The 25,726-nt window shown below is 38.4% G+C and overlaps 2 protein-coding genes across 3 annotated transcripts in view; one reads left to right on the forward strand and one right to left on the reverse strand.

Moving 5' to 3' along the window:
- Positions 1-531: 531 nt before the first annotated feature.
- Positions 532-12,590, reverse strand: slc17a8 (solute carrier family 17 member 8). The gene is made up of 12 exons (XM_058387056.1): positions 12,075-12,590; positions 10,240-10,495; positions 9,437-9,555; positions 8,555-8,669; positions 5,427-5,514; positions 4,519-4,605; positions 3,788-3,930; positions 3,554-3,703; positions 2,923-3,055; positions 2,698-2,808; positions 2,490-2,617; positions 532-2,270 (listed from the first exon to the last, which is right to left on the reverse strand). The coding sequence occupies exons 1-12, from the start codon at positions 12,173-12,175 to the stop codon at positions 1,941-1,943; spliced, it is 1,761 nt and encodes a 586-aa protein (XP_058243039.1). The 5' UTR covers positions 12,176-12,590; the 3' UTR covers positions 532-1,940.
- Positions 12,591-16,940: 4,350 nt separating this feature from the next.
- bmal2 (basic helix-loop-helix ARNT like 2) overlaps positions 16,941-25,726 on the forward strand; it is a 28,860-nt gene continuing 20,074 nt past the window's right edge. The window contains exon 1 of one of the 2 annotated variants that reach the window (XR_009204480.1): positions 16,941-17,253. Coding sequence is in view for 1 of the 2 variants with exons in the window: in XM_058388174.1 (XP_058244157.1) it covers positions 17,205-17,253 (49 nt within the window). In the remaining variant the exon portion in view is untranslated. The remainder of the gene's footprint in view (positions 17,254-25,726) is intronic. The other variant, XM_058388174.1, reaches the window with a different exon arrangement.

Raw genomic sequence — 25,726 nt, forward strand, 5'->3', positions numbered from 1 at the left:
GGTGGCTAGAGTATCTTTTTACACTGTGGTATTTGCAGAAAATGGAACTAAGAATATTGAACACTGGATTCAGTTGGAATATGGAACCACGTGCTGTTTTTGGAATAAAATGTTCAGATGGTTTAAAAGTGATAAAGAAAAGGATGTTTACTTCCACATGACACAAACCAGCAGAGTTTTGTCAGCTCTTAATAATGACTGGGCGAGCCAATTTAAGCAAGTAAGCATAAACAAGCACTGACGAGAAGAACAGCATGATAACATGAACAGCTCACAAGATAGAGGCTCTAGTTACTGAGCATCACTGTTTCCTCATTTAGCTCATTAGTGCTGTAAAACAGAAGTAGCAAGGAAAAAAAAAACCTTGTAATGAACTAGGAATGGCCATAGTTTGTGCAAGGGTAGATCATTCACTATGATCAGCCCTCTCTTTGGCAGATTAGTTGAAATAGTGTAAAAATAATGCATGCAATAAACTGCATTAATGGATGCACATGAACTCTAACAATAAATAAGAATGCATAGACAATATGAATTGAAACATTTACTTTATTTGTCTCAAATTAAACTGTTACAGATAATACTAGCTGCAATAACTTTACATTTAAACATCCATTTTTTTCCCAATAAATTTACACTGACAATAGAGCTACGCCGTGCTTATAAAAGAGGCACATTGCTGGTTTTGAGCAGGAATTATTACATTTTCATCTTGTGTTGGTGCTGAACTGGTACTAGTGTAATCAAAAGACCTAACATGAATGCTATATTTTTATGATTCGGGTGAGCCTTGTGCAAGTCCATTAAGTCTAGAGATGAACACTAAACCTTAACAAGATCCATAACATGTTAAAATAATAATAATTTAGGTGGTTTGGTTAATTTGCTAGGTTTAGAAACAAACCTGCAGGTTGAACCCTACAATAGCAATGCGAACAAGCAATGCGAAGAAGTATAGCTCGTAGTGTTCTCGACGAGCCAGTATAAATATTCACACAAATTTTATATTTACCTTTTATTGCATAGGTTACAACGACAGGCCTTAATAAACCAAAAATAAATAAAAATATAAATGCATAATTTCTGCTTATGGATAACGAATGGGGATGAATGTCAAATTGATTTGTATGATCATTTTATCCATCCGTTGTCTGTAGCGCTTATCCTAGTCAGGGTTGCTGGAACCTCAAGTCTATCCCAGGGGACTTGGTGCACAAGGCGGAGGACCAGCTACACTCACTCACTCACTCCAGACAATTTAGAGATGCCAATCATCCTATAAGGCATGTCTTTGGAGTGGGAAAGGAAACCAGAACTAACTGGAGGAAACCCTGAAGCACAGGGAGTACAGGAAAACTCCATAGATACAGGGCAGGGGAAGGAATCGAATCCCTAACCCCAGAAATATGAGCAAAAATGCTAAAACGCTAAGTTATCTATCCCCCAAGTGCACTTCATGTTGTTTTACAACACTGATAAGAGAGTTAGATTATTTATACTAATCTTAATACTTAAAGTAGTACTTGAATCTTTCTTTTTGGACTTTTTGTATCTGCAGGACTCTCAAAATTAAATATGATGAAACAGACAAAATATTTTAGATAAATTTAGTCACTCAGTATAGACCATCACATAACCACAAAGACTGATGTCTAACAAAGAACTTGGACCTCATCAGTGGGTTTACACAGTTTCAGAGAGGATGGACGAAAAGTCAAAAAGTAGCCAAAATAAAATGAATTGCACATAAATCATATTATCTCATGATTTTATCATATTATCATATTATCATATTGCACAACCACATGGGTAATGTTGCATGGATCCATTGGAGTTGCAGTGGAGTTGCTCATTTTGATTTCATCACCTTAGAAGCAAACCAATGAGGTTAGAGGAGTCCAAGGCTGAACCCTAAATCCCAAATGTCATTGATAATTCTCCTAATAGTCCCCATTCTCATAACATCCTCTTTCATCTTCCTCCTGCGTGGTCATGCCTCTTTTCTTTTTCCAGCCCTGTTTGCGGCCAGCTGAGTTCTCTGTAGTGGCTCCGTAAGACTTCATCTTGCTGGTGCTGAGGGAGCTGTCAGAGCTGGGTTCAGTCTCCTGAGCAAGTTCGTCTTCTTCGATGATGCCACACTTCTCTTCACTAGTGCTCTCGGGGTCAGCCCAGTCTTGTTTTTCACCTGATGCAAAGATGGCGTAAAAGATCACACCGCAATAATGGACCATGGAGGCAATCACGAACACGTTCTGCCATTCCCGACGAGTCTGTTTAAAACAATGGAAACACATGCCATTACAGAGGTAATAAATCATAACAGACAAACAGTGTCTTTGCCTGATGCAAAGAGGTGCAGAGAACTTTGCAAGACCTAATTAAAAAATTAAACTGCTGTCTACTGTTAAAACATTTATACCTTGAAGCTTGTAATTTGGTGTAAACCACTCTATGCACATGCACATATCAACAATTAGAGCAGCACCCACTTTGTGTTTGGTCAGTGCTCCAACGATGAGAGGACACACCATACCAGACAGTGTGCCTACCCCGTTGGAGATTCCCATCAGGATACTTGCATAACGGGGAGCAATGTCAAGGTGATTCACGTTGAAACCTGAAATTCACAACCAATCTTTATCCATATGTTTTTGGTGGATATGAATATATAATACTTGAATTTTCTGAGACTCTAACCTGATATGGCAAAGCCACTGAAGCCCACTGCCAGGACAAGAAATGAGATGGCTACACCACGTGTATGTGAGAATCCCACCACTAGCAGTAATGTAGCTTCCATCCCAAAACCTGAAAGCCACGCATTCATGAAAGAAGCACTGGCCCATCATATTGATAATTCTTCAACAGGTTTCATTGATTGGACTATTTTACTTTAAGAACTGTGTTTAAGTTAGTGCCAACCTCCACAGTTCATGATTTTGCGCACGGTTGTGGTGGACAGGATTTTATGGCTCCTCAAGAAATCTGCGAGCTGCCCTCCGATCGGCACGATGATGGTCATCACCATGTGGGGCACAGCTGACAAAATGCCCACCTAAGAGATGATACATTCATATTTTTAATACCAGCTTACAAGAAAAGTGTTTGCGCTATTGCGGGGAAAGTTAAATGGCATCAATTTCTCAGCTATATGTGGCCAGAAAGAATAAAACTGGACATGCTCTCTGGGTGGAAGAGATGAAGTGAATTTTTTAATTAATCTGTAAGTTCATCTATGTGGAAGAGGGAAGTTAGCAGTTTCCTGTTCATCTACCACAGGATGAGCAACGATTTGAAAAGATGCAGTGGCTGGCTTCATATGTCTCAGGGGAAGCACATTCGAGCATTCACTCTCCATGACTGGTAGCTGTTGTGTGACAGAGAAGAACTAGCTAGTGGCTGAGAATTGGCAATGACCATATTGTTAGAGATGTGCTAAAAATAATGAATACAGTTGAAAATTAATTGTGTTCATATTTATATTTGCTCCATGAAAGCATTGTTGTTGATGCTTAAATAAGTTCAAGCAAAAGAGAAATAAAAAACACCTCACCTTACTTATAGGAAAACCAAAAACCTCCTCAAAGTAAGCTGGTTGGCTAATAAGCAGGAGATAGAAGGTCCAACTACGGCAAAAGTTGGCCACGATAATGGCGTAGACTGGCATAGAGGTGAAGAACTGTCGCCATGGAGTCTTGAATTTCTGAACAGAAAGCAATCAGGGCATCCATGATTTCAAAACATCTGCAGTTGAGTTAGATTCAACGTTTGTTTTCTAGACCTGTACCTCAGTAACACTCATTAAGTTGGCCCCTTCTCCAATTGAGGTCTCAATGTATGATCTCTCTTCTTCACTAATAGTTGGGTGTACAGCTGGGCTCTCATAGGCAAGCAGTAGCCAGAAAGTATACCATATGATTCCAAACACTCCTGAAGAATACAAACACCCAAATACATTGGTAACATTGATTTGTGCAGCAAATAAAATGTTTAATACATATGCTATTACTCAGAAATTTTTTGAATAGTATTCACAGGTATTGAATATAGTATCAGAGATCTCTGAGATATCAGAGAAATGTATTTTGTTGAGTAGTTCAACCTGGAATGATAATCAATGACTCACATGATCATTTAAATGTTTAAAATAACCAATTGCTGATATGTGATAAGTTTTATTTATCAGCTGTAAGCTTTTCATATGCAGATCTAATTCCCAGGATAGAAACGTTGTGTAAAAACCTGGGGTAATTTCTGGATCCTGTTACCGTTTAAAACTCGAGTTATGATATTACATTACTTTCATTCAAACTCTGTACAGATTGCGAGTGTGTATGATCCGAATGTAATAAATATAGAAATAAAATATATCTTTACACTGTTATTTGTTTCCCTTAACAGTAATCAATCTTACAATGAAATAATGACAATAAGGATAATATATTGGTCAGTTTCCTTAGTCTAAAAGGTGACTAAACCTCATGGGATTTTTGTTATGAGCTTGAAAAGTGATCTCACCATAGATGTAGAAAACGGAGGGCCAGCCTACATACTGCACTAGCACTCCTGCCAGAGGCATGGCAATCACAGCACCTGCATATGAGCCTGTCAAGCAGAACCCACATGAGGGTAGTTAGTATATCACCAAGCGCAAGACCTGGGATTTTTTTTTATCTGAACTGTAATTACAGCAAGTCTCCCATGGAATATATTAGGGGCCTCAAATGGTTGCAGACATAGCTGAAAAATGACCGCAGGTCACCTAGTGCAGTCATATTTTATTTTTGTGATGTTACGTAGCCCTTTCGTTCTGAAACTGTTGAGGAAGGTGCTGTACGAATGTGCTGGGAAACTCAGTATGATTTTGCATGAACAGATACATAGCTTAATTGTGCAGGACAACATTTCCATTCTGCTTTTGTGCAGAGAAATGTATGATTCTTTTTGTGATTTGTATCAATGAAAGGAGGTCTCCCGCACATTCAGAAGGTGCCCACCATCTCCATTCAGAAGCAGTGTCAAGAGCAGGGTGAAGAATGGGTTGTCATGGCACCACATTTTATTAAAAAAGAAGGATATTTTAATGGATTTGTGTGTGTGTGGGGTGTGTTTGTGTGTAATAAGTACATCTGCAAAACAAATTAACCTTCCCATGGTGCTCAACCTGTTTTAATACCGGACACTGACACTGAGTAGGCTGTTTAATGACTATCTGAGCGTCAGTCTATGGTTTAATCTCATTTTCACGTTAGAAATATGTTGACACATAGGGAGGAATCAGAAGCGTGGGAAAGAAAGGAACATTCTTATAAGGTGTTTAGTAAAGCCACAGTTACACAGTTTAATTATTTGCAGTTCAGTATTGCTTTCAATGTCTTTAATCCAATGGTATGTAATACAGTATAATTTGTTGTAGATGTACTCACCACAAAAAGATGTAGTCGCCAGACGGCTTCTTTCGAGCGGAGGAGCCCATTTGCTCCACATTCCATGGCAAGCTGGATAGGTGACTCCCTGAAACACAAAAAACAGAGAGTTTTATTTTTTTCTGACAGCAAACTGAGCTTCTGTTAGGCTATGTGGGTTGCCATCATAAATTCCTTATTACAGTGATGTAGCAAGTTTAGACCCAACTAAGACTAGATACAGTGGAAAAAAAGGACAATTTATATAACGCAGGAGCCTCGGCCTCAGAGGCTCCTCCCCCAGAGCACTGGGCACCTGATAGGGCTACTTATTTGTACAATGTTATGGTCAGATGCTTGTATAAGGGTGTACACTTCCATAAATATGTGTACCAGCTTCTAACGTAAACTTTACAATATAAGAATTTAATAATTATATCTTCAGAGCAAGATATAGTTCTGCATTGAAAAACCTTCACAGCAACTACTATTCAAAAGTATGTCCTAAGGTTTCTTGAAGGCAACAAGCAAATAAACATGATACTGGTTAGATTTTTAGAACATTGCCAATGTAAATAAACATTTGTTAAAAACAGTAGTTAACGGGAGTGGGCTGGGAGGCAAAAGTAATAGGTCCACCTAATTCATTTCAATTATAGTTATAGTAAGCAATAGTACTTTGAAGACTTATGGGCTGATAATACAAGCTTACCGTGTTTATTTCATCCACATTCATCTGTAGTTACTGCTTTATCCTGATTTAATCCTAATCTTATTTAAAAGCCTTATTTGTTTATATTTCAGTAAATGGAGTTTATTAGAATATGTTATGAGAGGGTACCAACAAAAAACAACAGCCTGAGAGGGTGGGGGTGGTCAAACTTTCTATAGGAGTGGGTGTGATTTGACAAGACAGTCTGATTTGCACTACTAATTTGCTTATTGTTATTGTGCCACTGGATTAGCGAAGGCTTAGTCTGAATGACAATGCAGATGCTGCTGCCATCCTGTCTACTACATCACTACTGCAGGTGTATATCACATGTATGTCACAAAACCCACTCAATACAAACACTTGGACTGTGTTCTTAACCTGTTGCCAATTCCCCACATATACTTGTTACCATCAAGAAGATTGCTGCTATGGCTAAGTACATGCAGGAGGCCTCTAGGCATGGGTTTGTCCTAGCTCCTTATTTGTGAAGAATAAGGATAGGGGATTGGGGCTGTGAAGTGATTACTGAGGAATTGAACCAGGTCATCAAGAAGTTCATTACTCCCTGAACTGGAAAAAGTTCTTGCTTTTGGCTACATGCCTTGAGAAGTGTGTACAAGAGTGCCTTCTCTATGACCTTTGGTCATTAGGAATTTGTGGTGATGCCCTATGGCTGGAGGTAGCCCTGTAACATGCCTTATTGGGAATTCAGTGTCTCATTCATAAAGAATGGCTTCTTCTTTTTTTTAAATGAGCTGCAGTATCAGATCTGAGCTGAGGGTTTATGTTGTATACATCATTCCCATCCCATTATTCAACTGCAGCTATTGCTATTTGTGCACATTTCAAACTAGTTTACAGTTCTTCTTGCCATTTTTTTGGCACTATGTGTCCTGTACTGTTTTATGCTGTGTTTTGTATTCTCTTTTGTCTTGCACTGTTTGCACCAGGTTGCACCACATTGCACTTTATGTAGCTAGGACAATGTTCTGTCCTTAGCTTCGTTCCTTAGCTCTGTATTGTTGCCTTGTTTTGTAGTTATATGTCGTTATGTTGTCTTATGCAGGACCAGGGTCCTGGAGAAACATTGTCTCATTTCACTATATACTGCGTCAGCCATATATGGTCGAAATGACAATAAAAGCTTCTTGACTTGACTTCTTGACGTGAAATCCTGCAGTATTCCCGGAACCTAGAGAAGTGTTTAGGTCATGTGAAGTCTGTGTGACATTTGAAGCACAAGCTATACAGCGAGACCAAGTGTCAGTGTCAGTTTCACCTCTCAACTGTCTCCTTCCTGGGGTATGTGTTGTTTCCTGACAGTGTATGTGTGGAGGAGCAGAAGGTACAGGTACTGACACAATCCCTAATCCACACTCCAAATTCTTAAACTTATTCCTCCATGCTAACACCACCACCATTGTGCTCAATATCTCAGTAGAACTGAAGTTCATAAAATGCAACTGCCTTATAGCTTCATTTCATCCTGTAGTACAGATTAGCTGTCTCCACAACTTCTGTGCTAGATGATAGTAAACACTGTGTACTATAGTGTGAATGATAGTAAACATTTTTGTTTTAAGGAGCATTAAAATCTGACCTTTATCCCTTTCAAGATTCAAGATTTTTCAAGATTCAATATTTTTATTTGTTACATATACAGTTATGTACAGTATACAACTTGCAGTAAAATGACAACCCAGCCTACTCCTCCTAGACTATGCATATAAATAAACCAAATTTAAGAAATTAAGTTTAAAATATTGAATAGCAATAATAAGTAATAAGAGGAGTTAATAGAATGATTCTTCTATGGGTCCTTGAGCTCTGTAAAATATTGCCCTTTGTGCAATGTCTCCCTATCCACCAACCAATAAATTAGCACCAGCACATTACAAATATTTCACTATAAACACATGACCACATTCAATACGCTTCAACTAAAAAAGAAATGCAGTTTGTATGAAAAGCACAGATCTGATATCACTGTCTTGCATGAACAGATACATAGCTTAATTGTGCAGGACAACATTTCCATTCTGCTTTTGTGCAGAGAAATGTATATCACTGTCGTATTTTTGTTTATGTATTTAGTATTGTCTTAGATTTGGGCCTGTATCATTGTCATTAGTGTGTTTAAATACATTTCCTGGTTATTGCTATGTTATAGTTATTATTGTTATATATTATGTATGTTATATATTGTTATCTGGTTATATATCTTAGAGTCTTTGCTGTCTATTTTTCTTTTTTTTTTCCATTCCATAATTCTTTATCTAATGTCGATGCTGTTGTTGTTACTACTGTTGTGTATAAGATGCCTTTGTACACAGCAACAATAAAATTATAAAATGTCAAATCCCCTGAACTAAATAACTAAATATTAACAGTATATTTACAAGACACAAAGGATTAAATGTCCAAATGCACCGACCTCAACCAGCCCTTGTAAGATTCGCACAAACATAACACAGCCATAGTGGACTCTCGCTGCTGATGGGATGAACATATTTAGAACAGATGTGAGGAAAATAGCAGCTCCAAACACCCTGAGAAAACACAGAGAGACAAATTTTGAGCCATTTCAGTTTTTATGCAGTTGAAGGGTCATCATTTTACATTTAGAACAAATGTTAAGTGTTGAGTATCAGATATCTCATGGGTTTTGCCTTATGACGTTTCAGCAATACTACTGATGGTGAATGAGTGACATCTACAGTTTCATTCTGTCTATGGAATTCAGCAACCAATATCTGTGAGTCAAGTATGAAAAAAATAGAATAGAATAGAAATAGAATAGAATAAAATAGACGGAAGTAAAGTCTTTATGATTTTGGTGGACATTTTGTCCACTGTTCTGAGTCATACAGCAAGGCGGCATTTTCTGATTCATTCACTTATTTGTGTCACCATTTACTTCATCATTTTATGCTTATGCCCCTATAAAATCTTGCGTAAGTGACACTTGTAATATTCTAGAGGCTGATGTTTCAGGGAGAGATCTGCGACAGGATCTTTCATTATTAACTCTGTCAGCCTTGCGTCCTCTTTTTCCTGTGAGGCTTTTATTACAGGAGCACTATCACACCTCTCATCAACACACCACACCGCTTTAACCCTTCCAGCCCTGACCAGGCGTTTGTTCTCCCAGTAATCTGTACATAAATAGTGTATTGTGTTATATGATACTAATTAGTGGCTCATCTTTGACTAGACTTAAAGTGTTCTTGTTATCAGGGAAGATTGTGTGAAAACACCAAAGTTTCATGCCTCTTTGCTTCACCTTGGTTTATGGTGCCAAGAGGATTACACTCACCTGTTCGCTGCTAGCTTGTTGGAAATGAAGCCTCCAGGAATTTGAGTAACAATGTAACCCCAGAAAAATGAGCCATGTATCAACCCTACGGTCTCAGGATCCCAGTTAAACTGGGCAGGCTGGAAAATAGGTAGAAATAACAATTATTGATATATGCAGTAGCAGTAAATGAAGTTCCTCTGGATGAATACAGAGACAGAAAGAAGGAGAAAACAAAAGAGTCATTTAGATATTTGTATTTCCCTTTAATCAGAGCACAGGAAATTGCAGTACCTAACTACACAGAAACTCATTTATAAGATTTCCAGCTAAAATCAAAACCAAGATAATCTCTTGTCACCTCAGCTGAACTGGTTAATTACATTGCCTTCTGTATAACAACTGCAGCCTTAATTCATTCAAAGGGATGTGGTCTTAAGTCAGTGTAAAAGATATGGGAGATAAACAGAGATACTTTCATGAACTCATAAACTGTTCCAAAGGCATTTGTCCTAATTGTTTTCTGTTGTTGCATGGCACTATGGTACAGGAGGTAGCATTACCACCTCACAGCTCCAAAGGGTCCTGGTTCAAACTTGAGCTCAGGTTACTATCTGTGTGGAATTTCACTTGTTCCCTTGTCTGCAGGGGTTTTCTAGTTTTCTCCAACCTCTCTAAAACATGCTGGCATGTGAATTGGCTAGTCTAAATTGCCTTTTGTGTGTGTGTGTGTTTCCTCAGGATGGCCTCTGGATTCACAGTCACCCTGGATAAAGTGGTTAGTGAAGATGAATGAATGAAAAAATGCATGTTTGTTTATTCACCTGCATCACAGCAGTCCCATTGATGTACACCGTGTTGTTGTTCACCATTTCCACAATGGCCACACCTAGATTGCAGCGGATACCAAACGAGATACAGAAACCCAGCCCACTGAGAATGGCGATGATGTAGCGCTTGGGCAGGCCGAAGCAACCACAATCGAGCATCGGTGGGCTGCGGTGAGAAGCAGAAACAGGCCTGCCATCTTCCGTTAGCTCTATTGGCGCCTCGTCATCTACATTGGTGCCATCAATCTTCCTGCAGAAAGGTGAAAGAGAAATGAGACATATAAATTAAGTGACCAGCTACAAAGCTTGTTATTGAATTAAATTCATCCTGCTAGTCCTTCTTTCAACTGTTCTTCCACCTCAGTATATGCCAGAGGTATGCTCCTTTTTGTTTTCTTACAAGCATATATTTTGCGAGATCGAAAGGTGACGAAACACATGGCTCCAGAAAGGTCACAGAGTTGAGCTTTCATCACTCACTCCCTTTTACACACATGCATGCCAGCTTCATTATGGAACCTCCAGCTCGTCTCTCATGCACCAGCTAACAGACATGAATTTTATCATGTCTACTCCCAAGTTCTTGTCTCTCAGAGAACGGAGAGAAAGTTCTCTGAAAGTTTAATGGAACTAATGTAGAATAGAACTATGGGGGGTTTTTTTTGGGGTTTTTTTATAAAGCATCCCAAAGCCCTGGTCTTTCTCTCTACTGATTTCTATGAACTAGGTGAACTCATAGTTTGATTATTATGAGGATTATTGCAAACACTGAGCTATTGGAAGCTCTCTCAAGGTCTTCTTTAGCTTAAACACTATGCCAAGCATATAATATTGCTCTATTGTCCCGCATTAAATCATCTATACCAATTATACAGCCACAGTCGTATTTATCCAAGCATTAAAATAGTCTGATCTGGGTAAGAACCATAGACTATAGTTAACAAATCATATACGGGAGACTTCATTGACTGATAATGTGACATTTTTTACAGCTACAGGTAATGACAGTAAATACATATCAATACATTATAAATTACAACTCTGGTACAGTTTGTCAGATAATCTATGAAAAATGAGCCAGTGTTCTTTAGGTTAGGATTTTGCAAGATAAACACCACACTATTCTTCAACTAATAAACTTCACTTGCACAGTGGTCACAATTTTTTTTTTCTTTTTCAATTAAATATTTAACAGTATCCGTCCAATTACAAATCACTCAATACTGGGTTCCGCTATAGGTTTTGTGGTTTGAAGACAATTTCAGTAGTTCCCTTTGTATAATACTGAGCCGTGCATGACAGAATATTACACAGGTGCAGGAAATTATTCACTTTATCTCTTTTATCAGTTTGTCTTATTTTTGACAGTGATCTTCCATTCATATTAAGTTTCCAAGTACGTTGCACTTCTGTGAATGTGTCAGTGTCTGAAAGCATTACACTAGGAGCATCATTTCCATTTATGATAGATAAACTATATTTATAGGTAACGTGTACATTATATACAGTATACAATTTTTAGTACATATTTCAGATGTTGAGGTTAATCAGTCTAATAGGTAGACTCTGGACAAATAAATCACAGGAGAAGCACAAGGATTAGAAGAATCAGCATAAAAACTAGGACCATAAATACAAAACAGTGTTATAGTTAAAAATCATCACTATTATTCATATCTTTATTACATGTGGGAGGTTCACAATAAATAGTTCAACTTCTAAACAGATTTCTTAACAGTAAAATATGCTGTCATAACTTTATTAAACAATAGAATTGCAAAACTTTGTGTATTCTGATCTACAGATTGAACATTAAGTTTCATGCTTACCTCTGCAGGTTCCCCAGAGAGTCGCCCACTGCATACTTCATCTCCTCCTTCCCCGGCTTCAGCACCTTCTCCTTCAGACCTGTAAGTCCTCCAAATGGCATCTCTCCTTCCCTTTCACTGCCTTTCTACAGACCTGTGTCCCTGAATTGCTCTGCTTTTGCCAAATAGGCAACAGGTCCACTAGGCATTAATGCTCATCCTCTCCTGGTTGGACTGGTGTGACTGAGGTGCAGTGGAGGGGAGGTGGGATGCTGCGCCTTGATGCTCTAGCTGCACTAGATTGGTGGCACTAACTGGAAGTGCAGGAACTGAACACGTAATGCTTTCAGACGTCCTCAGCGGTCCAGGGATCTCTGTGAACTTGTTCACTTGGCATGAGCATAAAAAAGCACCTTAAATAGCTCCAGTTTGGCAGAATGAGGAATATAGTTTACCCTGACTGAACTATATCATTGTGTAGAATGCATCAAGACACTAAAGATCCCAGAGAAGCCTTTACTTTTCCAACAAATGCTGAGGACACCTACCTGCATCCCTTCCAATCCTCACTGACCAGGGCTTGTCTCATTTAGAGCAGGTCAGTAAGACAGGCAGCCTCAAGTCATTAAAGATTGAAGGCAGGCAGGCTCAGTGTTGTATGATATAAGCAGGTGTAACCAGAGACACAGCTTTCTTTTCTCTGACTCATGATCATTCTGTGTTAGTGTAACAAAGTCATAGCAGATTAAAGAGTGTCAGTACCAGAAATGGCACAGTGATGAAGAGTGTTTAAAATGCAGGCACAAAACCCACACAGTACTCCATCTAATTCAAGTGATCCTCATACTAGAGGTTTCATCTCAAACCTCTCCTTTGAGATGAAACCTCTAGTATGAGGATCACTTAAGTACATAGTATGTAACAAAAATGTATATAAAATATCAAGGGCTAAACGATTCATCAGCAGTGTGTGTATGGTAATATTTACTGAGATCATGGGTTTCATTGCTGTCTTGTTCAGAGAAAAGCTTCAGGTTTCAGTCCTCAACCCTCTTATGGCTCTCCCCAATACATATGCAATTCCTTCATGGTCATCCCTAATGGAAATATATAAATCAGTGTAATCAGTGTGTAATCAGGCATTTATGCTTGGGTTATTGTGTAAATAATGAACATCTCTCTATGCTGCTTATCAGTTCAGTGAACTGAAAATCTGATCTTTCATGAAAATCTGTTTCAATTTCCATTTTTCTATTGAATGAATGGTTTTCTTTCGCCATGAACAATTCAGTAGGCTGATTTTTTTGTCAATAAACGCTGAAGTGAAAATTCTAAAGTGCTAGTGCGACACCTAGTGGTTTTCTTAAGGAAATGATCGTCAAAACAATATTTTTTGTTACTTTTCACAAAATGGAAACACCTTCAATAACCGTGAAGTGAAAATAAGATAATAAATTTCAGAAATGTTATAAATTATTAGATTCACCTTGCATTATTAAGCACTGATTGGTCAATAGCATTGGTCAATAAATGAGATGGATGGTCATAATTTTATGTGAGCGATCAGCAGACAGGATGATTAATGTAATTAATCTAATATAATTTTCATAATTGCCTGAGGTGGCCAAAAATAGGTCATCTTTAACAGCTGGTGAATTTTCTGATGTTCAAACTTAATGCAGAGGGATGGACACTAGGACCTGGGGAATGCTGCTACAGAGTTTCACCCAAGTTGATTATTTTCCAATAACAACATGCCACAATGGTTTATTCCCCTAATACAACAGCAATTTTCCTTTTCTTACATGATATTTATTAGAGAACAATATACATTTTATAAATATACAGTAGCTTTTTATGTTATTAGAACAATGTCTCACAAAATACATTAATTATTACTTTATAACAGCCTTTCACTTTTTCCGTCCAATGAAGTCAGGACAATGCAGCTTGTCATACTACTGAAAAACTGCAAATTCTAAACTATTTATTGTGTCAGAAAGCTTAAAATTACAGCTTAACTCAGAGTGTTACGCAGTGCTGACACTGTAAGCCATCCAAATATGCTAAATAAATGTCTCATCACAGAAAACATCACCATCATATCAACACATTTCTGTTCTGTTGGTGGGCAATGCCCTCCACATATTTCCCAGTGTAAGTTGCATTGAAACAATAACTATTAGAAATGAATTGAAACAATAACTATTGGCAGTTAGGACTACAGTCAGACCTGTACTGTGGTAGAAATGGAATAAAAAATTTATTGCTCAGTTTCTCAAAGTGTACATGTATATAACAAATAAGATGCACGTATATATAACAGACAAGTGAAGTTAGAAGAGCAAAATCCAAGCAAAATTTTTGATCCGTTTGATTTCTCATTAAACCTTAAGTTCTTGAAAATGGGAGTTTAATAATTTTTTAAAAAGAAAATAATTACTAAATACTGACGAGGTGAAGGAGATAGACAGGGCTGAAAGAGGAGATCTGATGGAGGTTAGTGAATAAAAGAAAGAGAGAGAAGTAGTAGACCATGCATATTACTGCACTTTAATGATAGCAAAACATTTTAATTAGAAAGGGTTGTTTTTCTTTACAAAACAATCATTAACATACACATGGACAACAAAATGAAGACATAAATGGGGGATATACTTAAATGGGGGAAGTTAATGTACTTCAATAATGAGTCAAGCAACCTGAAGTTTTGATTCAGGACTTATCAGAGACATGGACATACATTTTGGGAATTGTTTTGTGTCTTTACACATTCTATACGTTTAATTCTATATGTTTATTCTGTATATCTATTTATGCACAATAATAGAAAACATTGTGCACCTTCAAATGTTAGATATTGTCTAAAACGAATGGTTAAAAATACCAGTTAAGACCATTTTAGTTTAAAATTATTCCACTACAAAAGGTGGAAAAATTCAGGATGGGGGTGAATACTTATGCATGGCAGTTGTAATTTATTGCAGCCAATTTACCCATCTGCACAGGGAGAACATGTGAAAGTCCAAAGTTTGAGTGTAAGCTTAAGATTGAATTCTACCTGCTGTGCCATTGTGCCAGTGTATTAAGTCCTGTGTGGTCCTTTTGTGCTCAATGGCAATGTTATTCTGTGCTGACAGAACTGCCGTCTGTTATTAATGCTGCTGAATTTGTCCTAGATTATCTGAACTGAATGTATCTATGTGGATATTTCCCATTATAGTACAATACAGAACAACAAAATATAACATGGAAATAAAAAGCTGAAGTATATATGATGGGAAACAAAAAAAGGGAAACAAGTCAACATGCAGTGTGGTCTAAAGGATTGAGAAGAATTTTTTTTATTATTTAAAATTGTAAATAAATAGATTTTCTTTTTACATTTTGAAATATTTAACTCAAAGAAAGTGGGCGAAACTGTGAAGTGTGTTCAATATCTTACTATTTTGCACTATTTCTATGTCCATAAGCTATTTTGTGATATTGAAATGGATTGAGCATTCCGCTTCTTTGTACAAAAGGTCATGTCTAATATCTTCTACTGAAGCACGTGTTCAACACTCTGATGGATCATTAGATTTTAAAATGGATGATTAGATTTTGCACAAACTTGTGGCGTCCATGCCAGCGCAAGTGCACATTGTCGTTAAAGCAACAATATAGGGCTGAGCTATACTAAGAAAATCGTAAATTTCATGTGTAAATACACTATATTATATATATATATATATATATATATATATATATATATATATATATATATATATATATATAGTTTTGGGACACCCCTCCAAATCATTGAATCCAGGTGTCGTTTTTCAGGGATTTGGCTTGGCCCCTTAGTTCCAGTGAAAAGAACTCTTAATGCTTCAGCATACCAAGACATTTTGGACAATTTCATGCTCCCAACTTTCCTGTTCCAACATGACTGCGTGCCAGTGCACAAAGCAAGGTCCATAAAGACATGGATGAGTGAGTTTGGTGTGGAGGAACTTCACAGAGTCCTGACCTCAACCCGATAGAACACCTTTGGGATGAATTAGAGCAGAGACCTCACAAATAGTAGAATGGTCAAACATTCCCATAAACACACACATAAACCTTGTGGAATGCCTTCCCAGAAGAGTTGAAGCTCTTATAGTTGCAAAGGGTGGGCCAACTCCATATTACATTCATGTGCACATAAAGGCAGACGTCCCAGTTCTGGCCTGACTCGCGGTCTTCACTCTAATTCATCCCAAAGATGTTCTATCAGGTTGAGGTCAGGACTCTGTGAAGTTCCTCCACACCAAACTCGCTCATCCATGTCTTTATGGACCTTGCTTTGTGCATTGGTCATGTTGGAACAGGAAGAGGTCATCCCCAAACTGTTCCCACAAAGCTGGGAGCATGAAATTGTCCAAAATGTCTTGGTATGCTGAAGCATTAAGAGTTCTTTTCACTGGAATTAAGGGGCCAAGCCCAACCCCTGAATTCAATGATTTGGAGGGGTGTCCCAAAACTTTTGCCAATATAGTGTATGTCAAAGATTCTTGTCACTGAGGTTGTTGTCAGTAACATAATTTGCAATGCAAATTGTTGCATCAGACTTTTGGATCCCACAACAACAACAACAGATAAAAAATAGTCATTAAATGATCAAAAACAGTGACAGTTGACTACAGAGACCGATCGACACTGCAAACTTTTTTTCTCGTGACGCTATAACCCGGTTCCCGCTGCATGCCGCTGCTGAATCCGTGACCGCATTTTTCTCCGCTTGCATAACATATCGCGTGACTTGCTGCTTTAGAAAGAAACGTGAGGGAATGGAACGCGAGGGAGGCGGGCCGTGAGCGCGATTGGGAGGGGCTACGGGCGTCTGCTTCCGCGCTCTAACACCCCCCCCCCCATCATCTCTTCGTGTCTCCAAGCTCTGCGTCCTGATTCCACCGCGCGCCGGGTTTTACTCGGTTACATGCTCGAGGCTGCCTCTTCCGACTAAATTAGGTGACAGAAAAAAAAATAAAAAAGTCAGTTACACAAATCTTCGCTGCCCTCCCGCCTCCATTCTCTCTCTCTGGACCCCCCCACCCTATTCCAGCGTTTATTACCGCCTACTCCTCCACATGCATCCGAGTGCTGGGCCCCGGCGTACCGGCTCCAGCCATGTCGGCGAGCGATGCAGCCGGTGACACAGCCTCCGGGGGAGAGACAGGTAGGTTACCGGGTTGTGTTTGAACGCACATTGTCTTGAAATCCACCGGCGGGTTATTTTCGTTTGGCGCTGACAGAGCGCGAGCTGCGGCGCGGGCGGAGGGAGAGGGGAGCTGTCGGTGTTCCGCTCTCATTGGTGTTCACACTCAAACTAGGTCAGTAGTTCAGTAGAGCAAACTCTCCCGTAGTCGAGGATTGACGCTGGGTGTTGCTCTGCTAAACTGGCGGCATTGCTTCGGATCTTACTCTACAAGGAACACTTTTCTGGTTTTTGTATTATTTGAGCACAAATGCATTTATTAGACTTGAATGTAGAGTTTGTTTATACATCTCCAGCGAGGCCCGGCTAATATGAACTTACTTGTGGCTATGCTAACACAAGTTGTCGCGTGCCTGTTTTTAGTTGATTTTAACCTTTTTTGTTTGTTTGTTTTGTTAGTTAAAAATGTCCACGATCACTTCTTGCTTGTTACTTGTAACTTGTAACAATATAACCCACTTCTCATAATAGTGGAGGAAAATGACCCCTTTGGAGAATGGACAGTGTTGATCGGTCGAGTTTGAGTTGAGGCGCGTGATCTGTAGAAATCAGAGCTATAAGGAGGATATACTGTGTGTAATGATCTGTTTTGGGAAGCGGCTCCTAACCTAGATTGTCCTGGTGCTTATGAAACGTGTGAGTGATGTTTTCTCTGGCATCACCCCAGGAGGTCTCGTTTTATTTTAAGCACGGCTTTTGCTTTGAGTCAGTGTTTATTATTTTTTTTTTATAGCTTGTAGGGGAAATGGAAGTAAACATGTACACAGCTTTATTATTCAGCTCCGATGATATGGTGTGTGTTTTGTTAGCAGGTGGTGATCAGTGTTGGAGTCTCTGAGCACTGTATAGAAAGTGGAAATTAAAGGTCATTTCCATTATTGTTTATTAGTTCTATAGAGTGGTATGCAGTTTTTCAGAGCAGGGATGAAGAAATGGACACACACACACCATGTGTGTTTTTTTTTTTCCCTAAATGAAAATGTGACGTATGTGTAAATATGACTGAAGGTGTTGTGGTTTTTCTCCCTGTCAGTGAGCCTGGATCTGGACTGTGCTTAACGCAGTAAACGGCACTTGTGTAATATGTAGGTCAAACTCAGCCCTGCTGTAGGCCAGCTCTCACATGGTCACCAACCTACCAACCATATAATATATTGATTAATTATTGTTTTATTTTTCAGAGCTTTTATCGGAAACAATTTCACAATGTTTCAATTCAGAGATTCGAACCTACGACCTATTTGTGTGCTAGTCTTAACTAGTGAACCATTCAACTATTTAAAGAGCTCTGTAAATAAGCGATTGCACTATGAGAAAACCGGTATTTAAAGGATGTCGTGTCTGAGTTTTTGTGGTGGTTTAGGAGTTGAATAACTGCTTGGTCAGGGTTCAGAGTCTATCCCGGGAATGCTGTGTGAGAACTAGGACTACATCCTGGATGGCTCACCGGTCTATTTCAAGGCACGACACACACATATTGGCATCGAGGGACAGTTTATCATAGCAAATCCATTTACATAATTTTATTTATTTGTTTAAAGCTGGGTGGAAATCGGAGCAATTGTACACACACATGCAGAGAAACTGCTCACAGACGGTAACCTGATCTCAGGAGCAAACTGAGGAGCTGCGAGGCAGCATCTGTACCCGCTGTGCCAGCATACAGCTCCGACTCTGAATATCCTCCAGCCACAACAGATCCAATTCAATGCCTCGTTGCCTATTATACCCATTAATGACCTGAAACAAAGATTTAGCCAGTGTATTATGGTATAATAAAACAATGCCACATTTAATCTTGCGTCTAAGGTTGTCTATGAAGTTGTATATGGATGTGCGTTTTGTAACATGTTTGTCATGTTCCATATTGATTCTAATTTCTTAGGTGCTGAGCAGAGATTTATATTGTTATTGATATACTATTTAAAAGCTGTTTTTTTTCTAGGACAGGAGCAGTAATTTCTAGGCTATACTTTTGTAAATGAATGCTTTCATTGAGAGCACTGCGGAAAAATTAATGACCCTTGCATGCCTGCATGGCAGAACTCTTCTTATAAGATTGGATGTATAGCTGCACAATGACATGCCATGCAATGACAAATCTCTACACAGCTTCTGTTTTGGAGAAATAGGAAAAGGAAACCTGATGAACCTAGTGTCTACCAGCTAAGCCGTATGCACAAAAGGTGTCTGGAATTGCACAATCAATGCACAGTTGCACATAACCTGTGATTACGAGCCACTCCCGAAAACTGGTTGTCAGTACGGACTCAAGAGTTTACCCTGAATGCACTTGAAGATCTTTGGCGCTTATGAACGAGATTCATGTTGCCTACTCCTTGAGTGTTTGAGTGAAGTCAGATATATGGTAATTGTCCGGTTCCTTAAAAACCTTTTTTTAATGGCATTTAGCAGACATCCTTATTCAGAGCGACTTACATTTTTATCTCATTTTATACAATTGAGGGTTAAGGGCCTTGCTCAGCAGACCTGGGATTCAAACTCACAACCTTCCGATTAGTAGTCCAGTGATTTAATCACTAAGCTATCACATCCATGTTATGATTTTCTGCATGCACTGGACAGGTTACAGTCTAAAAACTTTCCTTTTAGACTCTCGCTCATTGACTAGTTCAGTAAATCTTGATCAGGGATGCATTGTACCCACAGTCCCACAACAATACTGGGATAGTACCAAGCAAGAATACACACTTGATTGAATGCCAGTCTGTTTACCATAAATACCTGCCAAAAAAAAAACCCCTAACACATCTATATATCTGTCATAGTTCATACTACTGGTGCACAAGCAGTGGAGATGGATTAGAATCCAAACCTGTAGTACAACAATGGCACACAGTTACGTGGGAGTTACAGAGTAAATGCTAGAACGGAAAATGTGCATAGTGAGAAAAGAAATCGGCGTATGTTTATGGAACAAAAATCTGTAACACATTCTGTAACTTTATTACCACCTCTTGGTCCTTTTGGTCCTCTTGGTCAGTGCCTGAAGAGTAATAACTCCTGTCCAAATTGGCTTTCAAATGCTTTTATTGTCGGAGGTTTTTTGGCAGGAACAATACGAACCAGATCATTAGTGCCTGAAATTATTTGCCCATAAAACAGTCAGTAAATTGGAATCCAGAAAACAGGAACGGGAAAGGCCTTTTGTAGCTTACTCTCACAGCTGGCATATAACACGAGACAACCCTTTTTTCTCAAAAGTAGGTTAAAGTAGGTTATTTTCAGCAGCATGCTGTTGCTTCACCTCCTGCCTCGCTCCGATTGAACACAAGATGATGGACAGGGTCGCAGGAGCGATTGGCAAAAGCAGATTACGATCTGCAGAGAAGCACTATGCACCAGTTTATTCCTCAAGCACGTGAATGCAAAGGCCCTGGTTTATAATGGGCACAGTATTTTAGGGATTTTTCATTTAAAGTTATTTCAGGTGGCAGCTGCTCTGCTCTTGTGGGGAAAAGAGGGGAGTTAATGCAGCCGAATTCCCACATCGCTGCTGAAATCCTATGGAAAATGTGTTTTGTGAATATTCCCAATGTCATGGTCATAAATTTATCAGCGCTGAAGATTTGGATAGGGACTGTAAAAAAAAAGAAAAAAAAAAAAAAGAAGGTATCTATAGTCTAGAAAAGCGAATTCTTTACAATACAGAATTTAATCCAAAGCTACGGTCACTCATGCAGAGATAAAGGACCAGCTCATGTAGTATGAAGTCACGAGTAGGCGTTCCGACTACTGGTTGCCATGGTAATAATGTTTATAAGTGGGTGGGGCAAATAGCAATCCAGATCAGTTGTCTTGCTGCTAAAATGAAACCTTCTCGAGGGAGATCTGACGTCTGTGTATAAAATTCATCAGTGATGATGAATGCACGGTCCACACCCACTTTGTTGTCTTCAGTAGTCGCAGCACCAAGTCGCTCCATATTTGCATAAAATTTAACTTTTCTCAGCTCTGGCAAGTTGTTGGACACACCCACATCTAGTTGCCAATGGTCACTGTCTCTTATGTCACTGGAAATCAGCAACTCTCTTTGAAACCTCATGATCTCTGATCGCTTTGAGTCACCTCTGTGAAGGTAGCATAATTCTGAACGTTGGAACCCTGGATCTAAGTGAGTTATGATGTTTGTGTGTTGTATGACTTTATGATGTGATGGTAGAAAGCAGGTTATCGTGTTTATTTTAGCTCACAGACTGCAGTTTTGCACCTCATTAAAAGTGTCTCACGCCGCGTTAATGACACCACTGATTTCTACGGCTCTTGATAGCAGAATTATTGGGACATGGTAAAAAAAAAAAAAAATGCAACTTCCTGTTGTTAACAAATAATAAAGCTGCTGAATAAATGCCTTAGATGCTTCTGTTGATGGAGTGGTGGACTGTGGATATGAAATAACCGTCCTTGGGTTTGGTTTTTCGAATCTGGCTTGGAGGACAGTTTGCTTTGGGCAGTGATGATATCTCTGAGTTACTGATTCAGCACCAAGCTGTTAAACTCTTGATCATGAACCTTCTCTGCTTCAGGGGTTCCGTGTCATGCTCTCTGACCCAAGGCTCCCTAAAAAGCTGGGATGCCTTTTATTATAATGCATATGTTATGTGACAGAGTCTTTCTTCGGAATTTTCTCCTTAAATGTATTGTGGAAACTCCTCAATACACACTCTTTCCAGAGTCCAAAGTCCTCTCTTGTGGACACTCCTCTTCAGCGCATTTCACTTTTTTAGGTCAGGGGGCTGGCTTAGCCATGTACATTGAACTATTTTTCTGTGAATTTGGATGTATATTTTGGATCATTTGGACTTGTTGGAAGATCCAGGTATAGCTTCTCAGCAAAAGCAGATTTTCATTAAATGATAAATCTCCTGGTAATTGATGGACTCCATGATGTTATTTGTCTTCAGAAATCTTTCAGGCTTCAAAGCTTAACAGATGGTCCGCCATGCTGAACATTAAGGACTGGATCATTTTTTTTTTTGTATAAACATCCTTCTTTATACGCCAAATCTACCTGCAGTGATTATTACCAAAACCTATATTTTTGTCTCATTTAATCATAAAGCAGTTAAAGTTTCTATTGAACTTTAGGTGCTTATGGTTGTAGTGAGATTTGGCAACCCCAAAATGATACCACATTCTGCAAACTTTTACAATGATCTTTAATTTCTTTATTAAACTTTCCCTCTTTAACCATACCGGTCATTGTGTTGGTGTGTCCTCTTACACACAGTTTCAGCACAGATCCAGCTGTTTAAAACTTATTAATTATTGCCCTAATAAAGATATTGATGATATCTGAAAAGCCATTGCCTCGTTTATCGAGATTAACACATTTTTGTCTCATTTGACTTATTAATATTCTCTAATCTTGTTGACATATTTCCTAGTCCATGTTGATGAAGGATTGAAGAGATTTGGCCTCTTTGTCCCTTCATATTTATACCCCAGTGAAACCACTGCCCCGTTAAGAGTAACATTCAGATGATTTAAAAGAAAAAGAGAAAATATAAATATTCCAAGATTTATAGATTTCACTCATTTGTCAATAATTGATAACTGACATTTGTTAAAAATATTTTTTGTGATTTTTTTTTTTTTTGTTTTACTAGAACAAAATTAGTTCAGTGAAAGGTTATTTCTTTAGGTGAGATTTCTTTTAACCATGTTTCCCAAGGGTGCCAATAATTTTAGAGCTGGCTGTATGGGTGTGTGCTCAGTCTGTTCTGTTTTTCTAGTGTGTTTTGTGTGATATGACATTTAATTTTGGTCTGATTGATGATGTAATGATACAAAAAACTGCTTTATTCCGGCTAGTCTGATGACTGATGCGGAAATCGCAGTAAAGGCATGATGATGATGATGATGATGATTTTAATATCTCTATGTGAGTTTTCTCATGTGACGTGGAGGTGGTGTGAGACGATTTCGGAGAAATTGGAGCAGACTTGACACAATCAATTGTCCAGATCTTGTGTAAAGCCAGAGCAGCATTAAACCTGGTCATGAAAACGATCCAGCAAGCAGTACATACCTATAGCTCCATGCTAAATTCACATACATTCATTATTATTATTATTATTATTATTATTATTATTATTATTATTATTATGTGAATAATCTTCCATAATAATTATATATCTTGTTTTAGATTCAAAGTTCGAAACAAAAAACCCACGTGTTTGAAGGCAGTGCAGCTTTTTTGGAGCAGTTATGAAAACAGTCCCACTTTTCTTTTCTTTTTTTCCTCCCCCAACCCCCCCCATTATCACAGATTTTTTAGAGCAGTCCCATCTTTTTCTTTTGTTTGTGCTTTTTCAGGTTTGCGGTGTCGGAAATTGTACCAAGTATGAATTCATGCAGCCGAAACATGGCGTCTCGTTTTGAAACGAGGGTCAGTATGGGACGCTAATTATCATTGTGCGCTTCTTTGCAGTAGACAGGCGGATAATATAGTGATTAAAATCGATGCGCTGCTTTTTTTTTGTTGTTGTTGTTGTCATTCAAGATGACTGGGATTTTTCTAAAGGCAGTTATGAATGTGTTTAATTTGCTTTAAAGCATTGGAAAAGTTTTCTTTTAAGGTTTAAAAGAGTTTATTTGAAGCCTTGCCTTGAAATTATGAATACATGCCATGTAAAGGTCACTATCTTTTTTCACAGTCTATCTTCTATATCTTTAAAAAAAAAGAAAAGAAAAAAACCCATCTGTCTGCATCGAATCACGCAGATACAGGCCCGCAGCTTCAGGTACTGAACTGCTGATCCTTCTATAGGATTTTCACACACAGCAGGTTCTAGATTCTAGTTTACTTAGAAACGTGTGAAAAAACAAAAAGTGAGTGAAAGTTGTGTTGGTGGAAATGCCTTGTGGGTGAGAGAGGTCAGAGGAAAATAGCCAGATGGGTTCAAGCTAATAGGAAGGATACTGTAACTCAAATAGATGCTCCTGTGGTGCACAGAAAAGCATCTCAAAACAACACTGGACTTCAGCTGAGAACAGGAATCTGAGGCTACAGTGGATACAGATTCAACTGTCCAGTCATCTTACCTGCTGTCAACAACAATGCTACACTTAGTCAATGAGATCACATCCTTTTTTCTTTTTTTGTTCTGATGTGAGCAAGCTCTTCCTTAGTATCTGCAATCAATTCAATTTTATTTATTTTTATTTTTTATTATATTTTATATTTATAGTTATTTATTTTAATTTTATCATTATCATTTTATTATATTTTTTATTTATCAGTTTAATTTTAGCGCTTTTTTACAACGGACATTGTCTCAAAGCAGCTTTACAGAAATATAAAAAAATATATAGAATTAAATTGACTCTTAAAATTTCAAATTTAATTTCTATTCATCTCTAATAAGCAACCCTGAGGCAACAGTGGCAGGGAAAAAAAGTCTCTGAGATGACACGAGGAAGAAAACTTGCATCTGCATGACTGTATACAACGTGTTGCTGCTATACGATCGGCTGATTTAGGTAATTTTATAAATTAATTTGAAATAAAATGAAATATTTGATGAGTTAATATGTCTTTAGTGAAGAATGGTAAAGTCGGTATTTGAGTCAGTGTTTTCTGATAGTTTTGTAGCATGCTGAGTATTTTGTTTTTTTGTTCTACTTAATGAGCGACTAGTAAAATAATACGCTTCATTTTATGTGAAATATTTTGCGGTCATGTTCAGCTGTAGTGAAATGCAGGTGGTGTATGTCCAGTTACTTTCCTAAAGAGAAGGAGGTAGATCATTGCAAAATGTGGCCACAACATCACCTTGTAAAGCCTAATAATCTTCACTCCAGAGCCCAGGATTAAAAAATCAGCCTGCTGCTGATCTGTTAATGGCTATTTAGGTCACTGGGCCTGTGGGCCACTTCTAAATGGAGGAGCCAAGGACGAGAGCTGGCCCGTTCCACTGAACTCTGTGACTCAATCATGACACTCTGAAGGAGGGGTTCAGGGGAAATTAAACTTGCTTATAGGCTTAGTGAGGAAAAAAGGTTCAAGCTTGGCCACACACACATAGACCAAGGAAAACTCTTTGATTTATGAATGGGTTTATTAGTTTTGAGTTTTATAAAAGGAAAATTTTCACTTCCAGTAAAACGCATTGTGAAGGATGTGTTATATGACACCGTCCACGCTGACCTCGCAAACTGTGGTTATATTGTTAATTTTTTACATTCAGGTTTGTTGTGTCTGAAATGTATTCAACAATGGAGCAGAGTCGAAGTAGAGCAAACAAAGTTTTGTGTAGGCCGAAAGCTCGGTCATTATATTTCGTCACCTGACATATTTTCTGAGTGTGAAAAGAAAAGGTGAATCGTTCTCCTATCCGACGAACAAGATGATAACACTCATCTAGTGCTTATGCAAGGCACTAACCTGTGTATGTATAGCGGTGTTAGT

Source organism: Hemibagrus wyckioides, linkage group LG04 (assembly GCF_019097595.1).
Source record: "Hemibagrus wyckioides isolate EC202008001 linkage group LG04, SWU_Hwy_1.0, whole genome shotgun sequence".
NCBI classification, from domain to species: domain Eukaryota; kingdom Metazoa; phylum Chordata; class Actinopteri; order Siluriformes; family Bagridae; genus Hemibagrus; species Hemibagrus wyckioides.

Bases quoted from the DNA above. Each gene is read 5' to 3' on its own strand.
- slc17a8 (XM_058387056.1), bottom strand. From the start codon at position 12,175: ATGCCATTTGGAGGACTTACAGGTCTGAAGGAGAAGGTGCTGAAGCCG. The intron at 9,556-10,239 runs GTGAATAAACAA...CCTATTTTCCAG, and splicing joins ATGGGACTGCTGTGATGCAG to CCTGCCCAGTTTAACTGGGA. The intron at 3,704-3,787 runs GTACAGGTCTAG...CTTTCTGTTCAG, and splicing joins ACTTAATGAGTGTTACTGAG to AAATTCAAGACTCCATGGCG.